At 45.8% G+C, this 18667-nt stretch overlaps 1 protein-coding gene across 1 annotated transcript in view; it reads right to left on the bottom strand.

Annotated features, from left to right (window-relative positions):
* The window catches only part of FSIP1 (fibrous sheath interacting protein 1), an 855458-nt gene that overhangs the window by 636597 nt on the left and 200194 nt on the right, over nucleotides 1-18667 (bottom strand). The window contains exons 6-7 of the mRNA XM_069638397.1: nucleotides 18379-18494; nucleotides 18175-18285 (exon numbers count right to left, since the gene is read on the bottom strand). Coding sequence (XP_069494498.1) covers nucleotides 18175-18285; nucleotides 18379-18494 — 227 coding nt within the window. The remainder of the gene's footprint in view (nucleotides 1-18174; nucleotides 18286-18378; nucleotides 18495-18667) is intronic.

Genomic DNA, 18667 nt, shown 5'->3' with positions numbered 1-18667 from the left:
GCCCACCAGTGCCCGCAGATGTTATTGCATCAGGCAAAGACCAGGTAGTTTTAGTAATGGAACCCGGTAAAGATAAATGGCAGTATGTGCCCGCAGACAAATGTTACCTAAGAGTGATTTTCAACACCGATATCTCTTTTCTGGGTTTGCCTTGTAGATCCTGTTTCTGGCTGGTGTAATTGTGGGACTAAATGTGGGACTAAATTGGGAGAGTCAAACGGCATACTGCTTCCCATGAAAAGTGTCACCTCTGTGCCAGCGTTCCATGGGAAACTGATGATGATCAATGATGTCCGAAAGCAGCCCTATGCCAATGCCGAAAAGCCAGCCAGACCGAAGAAATTGATTTGCGGAATGCGAAAAAAACACGTCAGGTGCAAGGTGAAACACTTCATACACATGCAAATTGATAAGAGCGGGCAAGCCCTTCTTGTCAAACGACAACTGCGTTATTTTGGCCAGAGCGCTAATCTTATCAAGACTAGATTACTGAAATGCCCTCTACTGCGGCACTAACAAAACTAACATCCATAAACTCAAAATCTTACAAAATAATGCCCTCAGAGCAGCATTAGGCATCAACAAAAGAGTGCTTATGACCTCCATTAGATGCCAATACAAATGGCTTTCCAAACAAGACAAGATCCAGCTCAAAATCGCATCCTTAACTCACAAAGCATTACACAATGCGGCCCCCATCTATCTAATTGACAAATTGTTGAGAAGATCCTACTCCAGACCCACCAGAACTATCAATGTCAACTGTCTTGTGGTACCCAGATTTAAATCCACTAAGATTGGTGGCAATAGCTTCCCGGTGAAGGCGGCTAAACTCTGGAACTCTCTACCTCACGAGCTAAGAGACGACCAACCTTACCTTCATTTCAGAAAGAGTTACATCGCCTTTCTCAACCAACAGGCATCACTGCCTACATGACCACTGCATGACCATCTGTAACTGTTCACGCTACATGTCCGCCTCTGTAAACATGTTTTCCGTTATCATGCCACTTGCCTGCCTGTAAATATGTTTCCCTTTTTCCATAACGAAAACTACATTTGTAAACTCTGTACCTACTTTGTAAATGCACCCACCCTAATGTTGTTCTGTATCTACTATTATGTCACTGTGATTCTCATTATGTAACTTGTAAGCTTCGCATATACCTTTTTGCTGCGCCCTGCTACCCCTGGGTCTGGTGCGCATTAGAAATTCAATAAAAAAACAAATAAACAAAGTGCAAAAAATGTTGATGCCAGCTATGCAGGAGATATCTTTAGGACGGCGAAGATATTCCCCAACAAATACCCAAATGGAGAATATGTGGACATATTTGGCACAACAAGTACTGAACATTACGCACTTTTGCCTCACTGACATGCCCAATGCTGAAGCTTTGCTGACTACATGTTTAGTAGCAGTGCCAACGCCGGTTCCGGTTCTAAAGCACATTTTCGGCATCATGCACAATGATTCTTTGGTTCAAGATTCCGATATCCGACAATCCTTTTCAGTCTATGAGTACTGCAGGTTTTTCCAGGAAAGAGATTGCAAGTGGAGAAACTTGACACGTATTATAACATACAATATAACTCAAGGCGATGTGTGTTACTTTATGACCTGCAATGTAATAGAAATTGGCAAATGCCAACAGCTGAATTTAACCAAACAGAAAAATCTAACTGTGTTAGAGAAACGGTTGTGTTCACGAGCTCCAAGCACATGTACCAGTGTGAATAATACTATGTCTTGCAATCATACAGTGATAGCTGCCAGTCATCTGAATCATGTGAAACTTCCAACAGGATGGCTCTTCTCATGTGGCAACATCACATACACTTACATTCCAGCTATCATTTGCGGAGGTCCATGTGCCTTAACTCGATTAGGACTAATGATGTTCCCTTTACACCCAGCAATGTCTCGAAGCAAAAGGTCAACTTTCGAGTCTGTGGGTCCATCTCCCGATTGTGATTCACATGTGCATTTGCTATCAGAAGCTGAGGTTCTAGCATTAACACTTTCATTAGTGGGAGTTTGGGGTTTAGCTGCTGGAGGTTACAAATCTTTGATGAAATTAGCATGTTTAGTAGTTAAAAGCCTTAATCATACTTCGCAGGCTTTAGAAGAATTACTCCTTGATAGGCAAGTTATTAGAAAAGCAACTTTGCAGAACAGAGCTGCTGTGGATTATCTATTGCTAAAACATAATTTAGGGTGTAATGCATTTGAAGGTATGTGTTGTTTCAATCTAAGTGACCATTCACGATCCATTGAAAGTCATATTAGAGGTTTGAGGGACCTCATTTCCCAAGTGTCTCAAGATCATACTGGGAATTGGTGGGATTCGTTATTTTCATGGACTCCTGATATTGGGGGTACATTGTGTTAGCCTTTGCTTGCATTTATATCATTTTGGCTATCATAATAACTGGTTGTTCTTGTATTCAATGTATTCCCAACTTAGTTCTGATGTTTCCTCAGTTTCAGAGACCAGCTCCTCTACCACTGGGCTATGGAAGATAAATATCCAAGGGTGGATTGTGATGCTTGAGCTAAAACATGGCGCTGATGTGCAGTGCATTCTGGGGGCACTCAGAGCCATAACGATTATTTATTCCATGCCTCAGTGAAAACTGCATTTGCTTTGCTAAAAAACATGTCTTCAACGTTATTCGTTGCTGAGCCTGGTATGCAGGCCTCAGATAAGGACACAGCGCTGGGAAAGCGAGAATCCACAGGGGCCGACTGGTACCAGATATAAAAAAAGGTTTTGTTATGTCTTGCTATACTTGCGTCAAGGTCACAGGATAAGTTATGGAATTGTTTTCCGTGGTGCTTTAGAAGAGGGAAGCTTTGCTCCTTGGGGTTACTGTCGGTTGGCCTGGCCGGCAACCAACGGTCACTCATCAATGCGCAAGCGCTAATGCCATTAGGTTCGAGAAATTGCCACCCCTTTTTGAGGAGGGCATATATGTGGAGCTTTGGAAAGGTCAGGTGGAAAAAAACACAAAGACCTCAGTCGGAGGGGGAACGCCTTGTTCCGACCTTCCTGTGGGCTCTCTGCCTGGCTGTTACCGGGGTCTTCCTGCTGGCAAGATGAGGGATTCAGTTACGCCCATGGTGATGTATTCTCTTTAAATCACTATCTTTTCTGTGATTTATTTCTGGGTTATCACTTGTTGCTTATGTATGCTTAGCTATGAATAAATAGCCGTATAAGTGCTTATTATTTCGCTAACTGCATGTCTGGTTGGGAGTTATTGTTCCATCTACCTGCGTTCAAAGTATTTGCTCTGCTCTGCAAATGTACTGGTGGTAAATAACTGTCCGTGCACTTTTGGCGAGCAATACAGTTGGTCAAAGTCTTTCAACTGTACAGAGGATTTTGCTAGACCCCCGTATGAACACTTTGCCCCCCCCCCCTTCTCGTGCCTTTCCCAAGGCCTTCTGGTAACAGTAGTTTCAACAATAGGGTAATCACCCAGAGGTTCCTGAGTGGGCACCCACATGGTGCCTGACTCCTCTGGTTTTCCCCGCTCACATTAACAGTTCTTTGTACTTTCTTAAATGAGCCATTTGCTACTTTTATTCAACACAGTTCGGTTTCTTATTGGCTCTCCACTCGACTCATCGGCTGCGATGACTCGCTTGGCTTTCCTTGTCTCTGGAGTCAAGGCCAGTACCACGGTGGCAAGCGTCTCTCTCCAGCTTGGTTATCAGTGGAGGAGTGCCCTGTGTTTCGTTGATATCTGCTGAAAAACATGCTGGCTATTGTTTGCGGTCTTACTTTTCCTTCCGTGAAGGTTTCACTGGCCTGGCTCAGACAAGGCAAGGTCCCTTCTCTCCTGGTCACCCTCTCGGTTTGCGCTCTCTTTCTCCTCCTCTTGAACTGCCGTGCTGAGCTGGCTTTCTCCTCATGCAATCTGCCTTGCTCATATTGTGCTCTCGTGCTCCACCTTTTATCCCTGTGGGGAATGGAAAGGGCCATCAGGTGTGTATGATTCTGGTCAATTGCCTGACTCTGCCTGACCCTTGTGTTGGGACATGTCAGGTAAATGGCTCTGGTGTTTGTCGTTTTTCGTGGTATGCGAAAGTGTTTGTGTCAGCAAAGGGGTAAGGGGTAGAGTTTGAGTATCCTACGTGGTAGGATGGGGAAAAGGTGTTGAAAGAAGGGGGATACTGCGTCTTACCCGTCAATGTCCCACTTTCACTCTCTGAGGACCCCCATCCAGGTGATCCTCCCTCACTGGTCCACCCCCAGGCGCTGGATCCAATAGCGATGCCCGTGTCTTGGCCACCTGGATGACTGATCCTCAGGGACTAGTCAGGGAGACATCTTCAGGTTTCTCACACCACCCACAAGGAAACGTTATTTGTGAGTGCCTCAACGGCTTCCTAAAAGAAAGAATTGCTAAGACAGACTTTAGCCTTATGTGCATCGCGCAACCAGCCAGGCTCTGACATCACCCGACTCATGAGCTGGTGACGGGACGCTGAATGCATACGCCCATCGCCCCACCCACTCTGGCTCACACTGACGCAGAGAATGCTGCTGCTGTGCTAGGGAAGGAAATGCACAAATATTTGACAGCTATGATGGAATCTCTTAAATGTATGTCTTGACAGGTGCAAACGCTGCAGGGGGCTCAAAGAACACAGATGAAGATAAAGAACCAGTGAACACTGATATTTAGTTAAAACAATTGTTATTGTATCCAGGTGATAGAGTCTTGTGTAGGACTTTTACAAGGAAGTGGCACACACCATGCCTCCAGTGCCCATATATAGCGGAGGCCGTTACACAGTTTGTCATGAAAGTAGAAGGAAGGTGCACCTGGCTCCACCTCTGCGACGTCAAACACTGCAGAGGAGAGACTCCCACCCCGTCTGCAATTACTGAACATGAAAAAGAGGTGCGCAGACTCCAAACAAGATCGATGACGAGAGCCAATCAGCAACAAGAAGAATAAAAACAGCATTACGTCTATTTGCCCAACTTCCCTTAAGGACAGGTGAGGTATCCTTTAGGGGTCCATTGTAAAGCCTTTATTTTAGCCGTTACCTGATGTCTGTGTGTGTGAACTGATTTTAGACATTTATTGCATCCCTGCAACATTCTCAGTGTGCAGCTTGCATTACTGTTGGTGTTGATTCCCGAACGCGGGGTCTTTCCACCGCGGTCCGCTTTCTTTGCTCATGAGGCTGAGTTTCCCCGACTCCCATGTGACATTTACTGACATTAAATGTGTCAGGGCTTCAGTATGCACAGCGTGTGGACGCAGCGGGCGCGCCGCCAGCATGCCGAAGGCGCGCTTAAGGCAAGCCCGTCTGTGCCCGTCCATGCCAAGTATGTGCCAGGTGGTCTGACTGGATTTCTAGATCGCCATGCACTCATCTCCTTGGCACCCCTCGTAACCACTTGGCCCGTCGGCTTTTCTAAAAGCCTCCCTGCCCCACCGACCATCGAGAAAACTATTAGTACCCCTGGCAACTCCCCCACCAGTAGCACACCCTTGCTACATTGTGGTTTACTCAATGCATGTTCATTGGTTGCGCACACTGCAGATTGCCATGATCTGATAGCTACAATTCAGCCTGATCTATTGTTTCTCACTGACACTTGGCTCTGTGACTCCTCTGACCCTTCGATTGTTCAAGCCCTGCCTTATAATTATAGTTTTATTCATGTTGACCGCCCCTCCATACATCCTGGCGGGGCTGTGGGAATTAAACATAAAGATTCCCTTAAAATGTCCTACCTGATACCAGTACACTCACTAAGGATGGAATGTCTTCTTGCCACTATATCTTTATCGGCCTCAACGACACTTGTAGCCCTACTAGTTTACTGCCCCCTGGGGGTGGATGCCACGTTCTACACTGACTTCCCTGATTTGGTATCGGCTCTCCAATTTGATCACGCCAATCTATGGGTGTTAGGAGACTTCAATGTGCCTGCCAACTCCACTTCGGTGACCCAGGTTGAACTTTTTCTCTCTGATGAGCGATCTCAATCTTCCTCAACTGATCCAAGCACCCACTCATCAGTTGGGCAATAAACTTGATTTCATTTGTGCTCCAAAGTCACTTATTGCCATCACTTCCTCTAGCCCTGTACTTTGGTCCGACCACTATTTGATTTCCTTCCTTGTGGTTCTTCCGAGTCCTGTCCGTCGCCAGCCTAAGCCATCCACTTTGGAAAAGAACTGGCGCAAGGTCGATCTCTCCACACTGTCAGTTTCACTTCTTTCTTGCTGTGCCCCACCGAATTCCTGCACGCTGCAGAACTTAGGCGCGTCCTTCTTGGCCGTTGCTGACCAACTTGCGCCAGCCAAGCTTGGTAAAGAAAGAGTCCATGTGTCCGAACCTTGGTTTTCGGACGAGATCAGAACACTCAAACTTAGATGCTGCCAAGCAGAAAGCAAGTGGAGGGCCAACTATGCAAAGGATATGAGAATAACCTTTCATTGTGCTCTAACAACTTAGCAAAAAGCCATTCTAGCTGCTAAAAAAAAGTTTTTGGCGGGAAGATAGAAGACAATGTTAATAAGCCTAGGGTGCTTTTTGAGTTGGTGCAATCTCTATCTGTGCCCTCTAACTCTGGCCCTTCGATCGATCCCTCACAAGCTCTGTGTGAATTCCTCTCCTCCTTTTTCCATTCCAAGATTATGGCCATATGTGATGACATCAAAGTCAAACTGGATACTTCAGTCAAAACAAATCCTTCCCTGTCCCTCCCACTCCCACTGCTTCCTGGGTCTCCTTTCCGGCGGTCTCTGAACAAAATATTCTGAAAGCCATACTGGGTCTCAAGTCGGCTTCTCCTGCTGATGCGATCCCTTTAGATGTACTTAAAGCCATCTCCCCTGACATTATTACGGAAATTACAACTGCCATTAATGTATCCTTTCAAGAGGGGGTGATTCCTGGCTCCCTGAAACATGCTCGGGTGTGGCCGCTTCTAAAGAAGCCTTCTCTTGACCTGCTGTCCTGGCGATTTTTTCGTCCCATCTCCTTTCTCCCATCCATGATGAAAACACTGGAGGCATTGGTGTCTCTCCCCTCCTCTCATCCTATATGGAATCAGCTGGCTACTTTGATACTTTTCAATCTGGTTTCCACCCTGGTAGAGGCACCAAATCAGTTCTTAATTCTGTATTTGACGACCTCACCCGGTTAGTTGACCAGGGCGGGGTGGGTGCCTTGCTGTTATTTGACCTCTCAGCCGCGTTCAACACAGTGGAATCCCACTTGTCGGACGCGGGCCAGGCGTTGAACTGGTTCGCTGACTTCCTGACTGACTGCTCTCAATCGGTCTTTTTGCCTCCCTACTGTTCAAAATCAGTCGCTTTGTTCTGTGGAGTTCCACAAGGGTCAGCTCTATCACCCATTCTTTTTAATACTTACACCTGTCCACTGCTCCTTCTCATTCTATCTCATGGGTTTTCGATTTTATTCCTATGCTGATGACACGCAGATCTTTGTATGTCTGGATCTCTCTCGGCCTGACACTGCAGCCCGTCTTAGGAACTGTCTTGAAGACTTAGGGGAGTGGATGGCTACCAACTCTCTTAAGCTTAATGGTAGTCCTAGTGGTAGGGACAAACATTCCCCTTAACTACTGGACTCCAGACTCCTGGCCTAAGTCTCTTGACCCTTCCCTCTCCAGTCTCCTAGGGTGAGAAATCTGGGAGTTAAGTTCTCATCTTCTCAGATGATGACTGAGCAAGTGGGCGCTATTTGCAAATCTGGCCATTTTAAATTGCGGACTTTGAAAAGGGTTCTCCCTTTTATCCCGGGCCACTTTCATGCTCCAGTGGTCGGTGCACTGGTTCTTAGTACAGTGGATTATTGTAACTCACTGTATTTGGCCAACCACACTATCTGATCAATCGGATCCAAATGTTCCAAAATGAGGCAGCTCGCGCAATATTGCGCTCGCCAGCACGCTCGCACGTGGCCCCTCTCCTGCGTCAGCTACACTGGCTCCCTATCGCACAACGGATCCATTTTAAATCTATGTGCCTTGTTCACCGGGCTTTCTATAAGGTTGGAGCTGAATATTTGCAGGAGAAGTTTATCCACTATGTGCCTAATCGCCCTCTACGCTCCCAGCCCGCGTTACTCCTTCCGGTTCCCCGTGTTAAACGCACGCGAATGGGAAGTCGCGCCTTCTCAGTAGCTGCAGCCAAAGCATGGAACCAACTTCCTTTGGCTCTCCGTGCTATTGCTAATCACCTGGCCTTCACAAATGCTCTGAAAACTCTTCTCTTTAAGTATCTAATAATCGCTTGTTTTCACCTGCTACCCCCTAGCGCCAAGATGCCTTTGGCGTATGTTGCGCTTTACAAATTTACATAACATAATATAACATAACATCCAAAAATAAAGCGTGACCCGTTCAAAGTAAAAGAAGAAACAGCAAATGTTCCGCACAGCTATCGTGTTTTCATTGGTTTTATCATTCTTTGTGAAAACATAACCTTCTCTAGGAATCTGGAACATCTGTCTGACTGTGTTGTTATTCAATTTAAAAACTCGCATTGTTTTAGAAAGACATTTCCTTTCAATTCTAACATGTTTTGTTCTTTAAAGAAACCAAAGAGTCTCTCCTGGTGGGAAGAATGGGAGTGTTCAATTATATTAGACATTCGCTTGTAGCCCTTAGAAGGAAGAATGCCCCTAGTTTTTTGGAACAGGTGGACTTGTTAGCCATAATGCTCATGGCCACAATTCTTACATTTTGCAGCCTTTGTTTTATTATTCTTATGGCGTTAAGAGAACTGGCCATTTATACTGTAGCCAGGGCAGTAAACAGCAGAAGAAGTCCCCATAGTAAGCACACAGATTAAAAGATTGAAAAGAAGTGTTCCAGAAGAGCCCATGCACCTGACCAGGTACATTGATGATTTGGTCCATGTCAGTAACAACATGTGGTACCAGCACACGAGCAAAGTGGGGAGAGACACGTCTGATGAGAGTTGCTTTGAGTGCTCCTTCATCCCCTACGTCATGAGCACCTCCAGAATATTTATAGCCACAGAAGTACCCGCGAACACAGCACATTGCCTAACACATCTTGCAGTATGTATGACCCGCGACAATTCCAGGGACAGACAGCCTCCACAGAGTGGGTGGCAAAAGCAACATCTCCACGGGAGGAAGATTTCATAGAACAAAAGAACACGAGGATAAAAGCTAATACACAACACAACGTAGTGGACTCCCTGCCAGTGGACGTGAATTAGGGTAGGCATTAAAATAGAAGATCACAAAACGCTGCAGTGAAACGATGTGCAAGGAAAGGAGAAACCTGGGGATTAGAACAGAGGACAGTTACATGTGAAGGGACATATACTTAGGCAGAAGGGTGTGGGGGAGGATCAATAGGGTGCAAAGTATCCGCGCTCCTGGAGCAGCCTGAAGAGGCTGTGCAAAATGTGAATCAAGTATGCCTCGAGGAATGGCCCAAATATACCAAACTGCTCACCTAGGTAGAAGAGGAAAGCAGACCCGCACCCATAATACCCTGTGCTCCAGAGATAATGCCACAGTGCGTGTAAGATTAAATACAAAGTATGGGCGTACCAGGCGTGAAAGTAGGAACATCTGCATTAATGGACCACTGTTGAGCCTTTGGTGCAAAAGCCTATATGCAACTTCCCCCAAATTGGGAAGGCCTGTGAAGCAAATGCAAACGCACATGTCATGCAAGAATTACCCTCCAATCAAGGTCCAGAACTCAGTATTAACTAATGCAAAATAATCTTCTCCTGTGCAGGATCTCTCGAATGTCTCATGTCGGTTTTTGTCTTTACGCATTTATGTGATTCACGCCCCGATGCTTGTCGAGTTACCGGCGTGTAATGAAAGAATATAAAATAAAAGAATGCAGATAACACATCTGCATCAATATTCAATTTCCACGTTCTCATGAAATATTCATTTTTGGTGATTCCTGCAGGCGTCGCATTCTGCACAATGTCCTCCTCTGTGGTAAAAACAGATGGGTACGTTTCCAGGGAGGAATAGAAGAGAAGGGAAGAGTCAAGTATTAATAAAAGTAACTTTTAGAAAGGGCCTTAACCATTTAGTTATGGCAGCTGCAAAAGTCCAGAAGTACGAGTCTGACACAGTGGCGGCATGTTTGTTGGCAAAGACTTTTATTATAAATGTTAAGAAAAGGAAAAACCTATCTTGCCATATTACCATGAGAGGTTGCCCTAACTCAACAAAACCACTAATGGCTCTGTCAGGATGTCTTGTAACAAAGTCTCCACCGTCCTGCGTACAAACCCATTTCCATCCTTTACACTAAACTAACTAAGGAAAACGGGGCGTCCTCTTAATCAAAAAGGAAGACTTCTCTCGTTCTGGATTTAGGGTTCAGTTTTTGATGAAAATATTCAATGATTGATTATTTAAACACAATTTCCAAGTATCAAGGGGTAGCCTCTTCTTCCGCAGCACAAGGTCTATGGGGTCCTGTCTGGGACAATAAGGATTCTAGCAGCAGTGCATCTTCCTCAAGTATGACCTGCTTGTGGAATTAGCCCGGTACTTGAGACCGAAAGTGTCCTACATTATGAAGTATTTGTTGGTTAGGTTCCCAACTCCTCCCAGAGTTTAGTGTCCACCTTGTAGTACCTTGGTTCTGGGAGTTCTTCACTGGTTGTTCCACAGGTCTCGGGAACCGCAACATGATACAAGGTGCTTCTTCTCAGTCTTTAACGATTCAGCGCTCGTCGCCTGGGGACAGATGTTGGTTATAGGGTTGTGGTCTGCTTGCAACCCTTGTAGGCCACCCATGCCCGGGCTCGACTTCCGGCTGCTGCTGCTCAATGCTGTAAGTCGCAGCTTCGGCAGTGTTTGCGGACCGCACAATCCACCCTTTTCCTGGGGTCCCACTGGAGTGCTTTCTTTGCCTTCGTGTCTTTGTGCCTTTAGGTTGGCCCTCACCTGGACCACTCCCCAGTGGCTTAACTGCTCACTGGGTTCACACGTATCCCCACTTGCCGTATGTGTAGGCCAGCATGGTTCGGCAAGATTCTGTCGACCGGAGGAAAAACATGAACTTGTCAAAACCTTCTGGGGCCCGTTCTTTGTATCCCTCTCAGGCCGTTTCCGATTATTAGTGCAGCGCCACACTAACAAACTTAATCCTTCATTGCTTTCATGGTCTAATTAGGAAGTCCAGCCCTTGCATAGCATCAGTCACCTGACTTCCAGGTGCGTTGTGGTGCCTTACTTGTTGACGTTGTTTCTTCCTCATCCTAGTATTTGATGAAGTAATGGTTTTAGAGGTTTTACAAAAACACATTGGGCCTCATTACAACTGTGGTGGCCACAGAATGAACGGTGCCGGTAAGGGACCGGCACGGTTCATTCCGGTCTGCCACATTACGAGTTCTGCAGCGGGTCCTGCTCTGGACGCCTGGCCAGACCAGACGTGCAGAGCGGGACCCGCTAGCAGTACAGGATGCTAACAACGGGCCTGCCATTAACGGGCCCGTTGTTAGCTTCCTCCCCATTCCCATTGAGCACTATGGGGGCTCAAATGGGAATGGGGACGTACCGGGTCCGGGTCCGCGAAAGGGAATTACCGGGCCCTCCAAGGTCAGAATGGCCCAGTAAGTCCCCTTTTGCGGGACCCGGACCCAAGTTTGGGTGTAGCCATGCCGCTGAGAACAGCATGGCTACCTCCAAACTCGTAATGAGGCCCATTGTTTCTACTGCATTGCCCAATGAGGAGGAACAGGAGAAGGGTTTTGGGTCATGGGTGTTCATGTTACTGGACCGCTGGTATAAAAGTACGTACGCCACTTTCCCCGGGGCTGGGGGGACAATCCGCACCCATGAGATCCTTCCACCAAGCACCGCCCGCAGGGGGATTGTTGGAAGCAGCCGCATTGCCCTGGCCTCATGGGGTGAGGGGACTCTCTGTGTAGAAGTGACACTATCGGTAAGATCGTCACAGCATACATTAGACAGTCCTGAACCTTGGAGTGATGATCCCCCGAACATCAGACAATAAAGAACCTAGTTTAATTTAATGGGCTCCGCCTTGTGTGGAGGATGCAATCTATTGTACACTCTGTCTGACATGTCCATGTGTGCCGGAGTCTGCTTGATTCGGATATCAAAGTAGACAGTGTCCAAAGCCATTAAGAGGTCAAAGATCATCAGGCGACCATTACATAGAGAACACAGAGTTCTCTCTTATGGTTCTGAATGTGGTCTGTGTGGATGAGAGTTTATAGAATATAGGTGTTTTGAAATGTTGACATCAGCATGTCGCCATTCTTTTGGGAACTGTGGCATAGATTGAAGGGTTTGTCATTCCACTCAAAGGAGTGACGAGTGCCTTCTCCAGAAGGCAAGGAAGCATGGCATAGATTGGAGGGTCCGTCATTCCTGTCAAGGAGTGACAAGTGCCTTCTCCAGAAGGCAAGGAAGCATGGCATAGATTGGAGGGTCTGTCACTCCTCTCAAGGAGTGACGAGTGCCTTCTCCAGAAGGCAAGGAAGCATGGCATAGATTGGAGGGTCTGTCACTCCTCTCAAGGAGTGACAAGTGCCTTCTCCAGAAGGCAAGGAAGCATGGCATAGATTGGAGGGTCTGTCACTCCTCTCAAGGAGCGACGAGTGCCTTCTCCAGAAGGCAAGAAAGCTTGGCATAGATTGGAGGGTCTGTCACTCCTCTCAAGGAGCGACGAGTGCCTTCTGCAGAAGCGAGGCAGCTTGGGAATGGTGGCATAAGTCAGTGATACTTTAAAAAGGGAACAAGTTACTGGTATGATGATTGGTCATGTTCACAAAATACCAAAAAGAAGAAAAAGGGACCAGATAAGTCAATTCAATAGAAGGGCATGGTAAGAGGGTAAATATTTGGATTAGAGGAGAATGTGATGGCGTGGGAAAGGTAGAGAGGATAAAAGAGAGGGCAGTTAAAAAAATGAAGGGATAAAGTGCCACTCCTGCTAAAGACTAAAAGAAAGGGGAAACGGGAAAGGAAGGGAAAGATGTTGAGAAAAAAATAAAAACAAGGAGCTGGTGACCCCTGAGTGAGGACGTCAAACAATGCCTCTCAAAAGGATCAGAGAAAAGATACAATAAACGATAAATGGGAGAAACCTCCGAAAATGCAATCAATTGCAAAAAAGTACTGCACTTTACACTCAAGTTCGTAACAAAAGAGAATGTATTACGGATGAATAAAATTCTCAAAAAGAAAATTCATAAGAACCTGGGCAGATGCTCACAAGCACAACACCAGTGATGGGCGTTAGAGCCAGGACACGTCTGAAAATGTGATTTTTGATGAAGCTTCTTGGGCAAGGATATGAGCTCTGGTTTTAGTATCACTAACAAACATTTCCTCTCTCGCCCCAACTCTTGCCGACTTCTGTTACCACTCCTTCACCACTGGCTCTTTCCCTCTATCCCTCAAGCACTTCCTCGTGCACCCCCCTCTTTAAAAAGAGCCATCTGCTGACCCCTCCTGCCCAGCTAACTATTGCCCCTTCCTGCGTAAAGCCCAAGTTGGCCCTCCCCCAACTGACCCTCCACAATGAACTTGCTGGTTGCCTCCATGAACATCAATCTGGATTCTGGTGCTTCCAGTGGCACAGAAACTGCTCTCCTGAACACCTGTGAAGACATGCTCACAAATCTTGACCAACTCTCCTGCTGTTCTCATTCTCCTCAATCTCATTAAAACTTGCACTAAAAACTAAAACGAAATCTCAAAACATGAGTCCCATCCATCAGCACTTGCCCCTCTATATATACCCATCTGCTGGCCGTTTCATGGGTAAGACATTTGTCCGTTATAGTTATGAGGTTGTGAAGATAATACAGTAGAACTGTCAAAATCACAGTGACAAAGTGCATGTGATGAATTAGAATAAGGCAGAAGTTCTTTAATTAGAGGACAATGTAGACATTTGTTTTAAAGAACACTATTTTCCCCGTTTCATATGGTGTCTAAGAGGGAGCTAAGTCACTAGGTAACATCTTTTATATATGGCGCCAAACCCTGTACAACGCAGTGTCAACTGACACTGAGGGACTAGGCAATAGGCCTAACACTCTGTAGATTTGATTGAATCGTAATTGTGGATGGAGAGCGCATATGTGCATAAAAGTGGGCACTCAGAGAATAGGTGCCCAGATGTTCTCAAGCATTCACCTTTCCTGCATACACGGCAGTGTCTACCCTCCAACAGTATTTTCAGCAGCGGAACCAAAATGGATAGCAACGGAAGTTTGTTTATTCGAAGGAGTAGCATAAGTCATCACACTTCCAAGTTAGGGATGATGTAAGGTTGTGGTCTTTTAGAACTGTGTACCACATTTGTAACACTGCTCAAACTTTTTAGAGTGGCAAGATGTTTGTACTTTATATTCCAATTCCAAACAAAGAGGTATTATTTGGTTTTGAATGCCAGTTTCAAGCTTTGATATTCACCCTTAATATTCCAATGTGACATACCACAGAGTGAGTTTCAAAAAATTGCCTGCATTCTCAGGAAACGACTCTGGTGCGGTGGACACCCGCGTATTGCACTTGCTACCCTTCAGAGATCTGTATGGGAGGGTGGGATCGGACTCCCATGCCTGCAAACCTACTATTAGGCCAGCCAGATGGCGGTCGTAAATGACATGTTGCACGGGGACACATCATTACTGCATATAAGGAGGGTGAACGCTATCCTACCTGGGAATCGCGCCGTGGAACATCTCTACCGAGAGATCAGCCACACAACCCAACCGACCATGCTAACACACATGGCGCAAATATGGGCTGAATCACACAAATACATAGGATGGGATAGGAAACTGACCCCATACAACCGCTGTGGAACAATAGGAACCTCCCGGAGGTACACAGACTCGCTAGATTGCCAGTTTGGCTGAAACAAGGGATTTCAAAAATCGGTGATGTTGTGGAAGATGATAGAACGGTCCCATTTGAAACTCTAGTAACCCACTTCTGTCTCCCACTCTCTGAACAGTATCATTACACACAGTTGAGACATGCATTGCAAACTCACCTCCCAGCACTATACGACATGCCTGAATCCACCCCAATAGAACGTAACATAGTTACGGAACAAATAAAATGTAAAATAACATCAGTTATGCACAATGCTATAACCTCTTTTGCCACGTCCGAACTATCAAGTCTGAAATCCAAATGGGAAAGAGATGTGGGCACTATCCAGGCACAAGACTGGATCACAGCCTTGATGTTCCCCCGGTAGATATCTATCTCGTCCAAACTCAGGCTTATCCAACTGAAAATACTACATTGTATATATTACCCAAGAGTCTCACTCTACCGATGGGGGAAACCACGGATCCCCACTACATGCGCTGTAAGTGTGAGGAAGGTACATACTTCCACATTTTATGGGAGTGTGCTCACATTCAGCAATCCTGGCGGGCATGCTGCAACGAGCTGTCGCGAGTCCTGGGCAGAACGGTCCCCAGAGAGCCGAAACTGTTACTGCTAGGAGTGGAGGAGGAAGGTGAACTGTCACGATATGAGAAACTATTCCTATCCACCACTACGGCTCTGATCAAAAGAAATATAGCACAGCTATGGGGATCTGAAGTAACACCGAGATTTGAACAATGGACCACAGATGTGGATATATGCATTGCAATGGAGCACAGAGTGTACACTGCTAGAGGCTGCCCGGGGAAAGCAAGTAAAATCTGGCAGAGATGGGAGGATGCTCATTAACTTGTCAATGAATCCGGCAAGAACACCCAGTGTCCAGGACGGTGCTGCAACCGTGTAATGTATGCTGTAATAACAGCTCATTAATGCTGTTTGTATTTTGAGACCCACTACAATGTTTGATTTAATAGCTGGCTTTGATGGACCTCCATGGAAGCTTTTAGGATGATGTATTGTTTACATGTTTAAAAACAATAAAATATTGTATTAAAAAAAAAAATATTCCAATTTGGGTACCAGTTGATAGTGTGGAAGGTAGACATCACAAGGTCGTCGAAAGTATTGCTTATCGTACGTTCACTTCTCCCACAATTTGTCCCCAAAATGTCTAATAGGGGGCATAGTGGTGCCATCTTGGACTTCAAATAGAGTTCTGCCCTTTTCCTATCAACCTGTCCTCCTTAGGAGATCACCCCCGGCTCTAGTCGGACAACCTCCAAGGGAACGGAACGTCTTAGTCTCAGTAGCTTTCTCCAAAATGTCCCCTCGAGACAATTAAGCCATTTTAGGTGCCTCATCCTCAGCGCCTCTAGTCCGTATAAAATAGGCAGACAGAAGCACTGTCTTTGGAGGACCAGTATCCCACAAGCCCATATGATGTGCATTTATTAAAAGGAACAGGTGCAGTTAAAATTAAATTAAAACCAGGAGCTCTTGTACCACAAGCAAATCAATACTCCATGTCTAGAGAAGCAGATGAAGGTATATATGAGACCATTTCCGCTTTAATGAAGCAAGGCATAATGGTGCCATCAGATTCGTCATGCAACATGGCCGTGAACCCTGTGAAAAAAATCAAAGGAGGGAAAGGGGGTGTGAAGATTTATTCAGGACCTTTGCCATCTAAACAATAAAGTTAGTTCCAAATCCTGCGACAATATTGTGTAACATCCCATCTAAGGCTAAATATTTTACAGTTATAGATTTAAAAAATACATTCTTTTTGATTCCTCTTTAGGAAGATTCACAAGATTTGACTTCCTTTTCTTATGAGATAAAGTAAGGAAGTCTCTAGAGGCAAGAGGAGCAACAGCACCCTGCATCATTAAATCAAATGGCAGTAAATAGGAGGCTGAAATGGACAAATTCATGGTCTCTTCACATGTAGCTCAGAAGTCGAAAACAAGGGCTATTCATGAGAGCCTTAAGCTAAGATAGTGGTGTGCTCACACTCCCTTGAATGTTCCAGGACAGCGAGCAGACACAAGGTGAAACAGCAAAAGCAAGACTTTGGCCGATGACCTACCGAGGAGAGATGATGGACTAAAAAGGAAAATGGGAGTAGTCTAATGGGATTCAAACACCTAGGTTTCGTTTCACGTATGTGCTGCTAAGGAGCCAAAAGTCCACGGTTGGGATAATACATCAACCAATCAGTGGGTCTAAGGGGCAACCTAAAATACATTGTTGCAGGAGACAATCCACTGTTATGTCCACTACAATCAGTACTACACATATTTAGAGGTAGCTCAAGGCGTGCCCTACAGATAAGGGGTGGCCAATGATGCACTAATCCTTATATGTTCTATAAGTAGATATGCTCCCTTCACCAATCCCTTCCCTTGATAGGTTTAATATTTTGCCAGGTAGAATGACATCATAGATGATGCATATTGGGGTAAAAGACCTCAATGTAATCAAATTTTGTTGCAAGTGTGCAAGCATCAGGCCAATGTCTGCCAGTTAATGCTGCTTTATTCAATAGATAATAAAGTAGTACTTTGCCATATTCTTTGAGTCTGTTTGATTATTTTGTCTGAGATTTACTATTGTAATTTCATCTAGCAGAAAAGATGCTTCAAAGTGCTCTAGCACATTGGTCACTCAAGTAAGACATGGGGCCTCATTACAACTCTGGCGGTAGCCGTGTCATTAAAAACAGCATGGCTGCCGCCGGAGTTGCAATTTTTCCAGCACCTCTGTATGGGCAAGAACCGGGTCATGCCGAGCTCGGCGGACCCGGTAATTGCCCATTTGCGGTTGCCGGTAACATGCGACTCCCCATCCCCATTCAACTCGATAGGGCCGTCAGATGCACCGGCACATGCAGAGTTGTGCCGGTACATCCAACGTGCTGTGCTCGCGGGTGCCGGCCAGCCCGCCAGGAAAAACCTGGCAGGCTGTCAGGCACCCGCGAGCACAGCCCGTAGTATGGCGGTCCGGGAACTACAGTACATGGTTACCATTACCGTAGTTCCTGGACCGCCATGCTTGTAATGAGGCCCATGGTTTGCCAACGATAAAGCCAATGTTTTCTCATAGTATTGATATTTAAAAAATGAGTCTAGTAATCCTGGCTCAATATTCAAGAACCACTGTTATGAAACGCAGATAATCCAATATTAGCATCAATGTGGGAGACCTTAGAGATGTGCACAATCGTGCATTACTTGTGTGGACTTCCCATGGTATAAGACTCCTACCGCGGTCTCCGTGTCTGCACTCCTTCCATCATCGTCGTCCTTCAGCAGATCCTCGATTCTCTGCTTCTCGTCATCCATGAGAATAACCGCGCTTCCGGCCTCTTTGGCCAACTATGGGGCAGATAATGAGAAGTGCTTACAATGCTGTGCTATGTAGGAAGGAGACTGCTGATGTCATCCTCCCCAAGTGTCACAATCACTCACCTCGATGTTCCTTTTAATGAAATCCCTCTTGGGATTCTTCACGCAGGTCCTTTTTGTTGGTACTTGAGACCGTTGTTCGCTGTCATTTGGGTCACCACTGGATTCATTTTTTGAGTCTGGAAAGAAATTTCAAGAAGGAAACATTATGATCCCAACACACTCGTTATATGTCAAATTTAAAAAAGAGGCTTTGCCTGCATGTATTAATTTCGCATCCCGCTCCGAGGAATCCTTAGGGATTTTGAGGGATACAGGAGCAAATGGTATTGGAGACGCGGATTTATCACTT

Source organism: Ambystoma mexicanum, chromosome 14, assembly GCF_040938575.1.
Source record: "Ambystoma mexicanum isolate Mex_15411 chromosome 14, UKY_AmexF1_1, whole genome shotgun sequence".
In the NCBI taxonomy this organism is placed as follows: domain Eukaryota; kingdom Metazoa; phylum Chordata; class Amphibia; order Caudata; family Ambystomatidae; genus Ambystoma; species Ambystoma mexicanum.
Note: the sequence above shows the minus strand (reverse complement) of the source record. Positions and strands in the feature narration are given on the sequence as shown.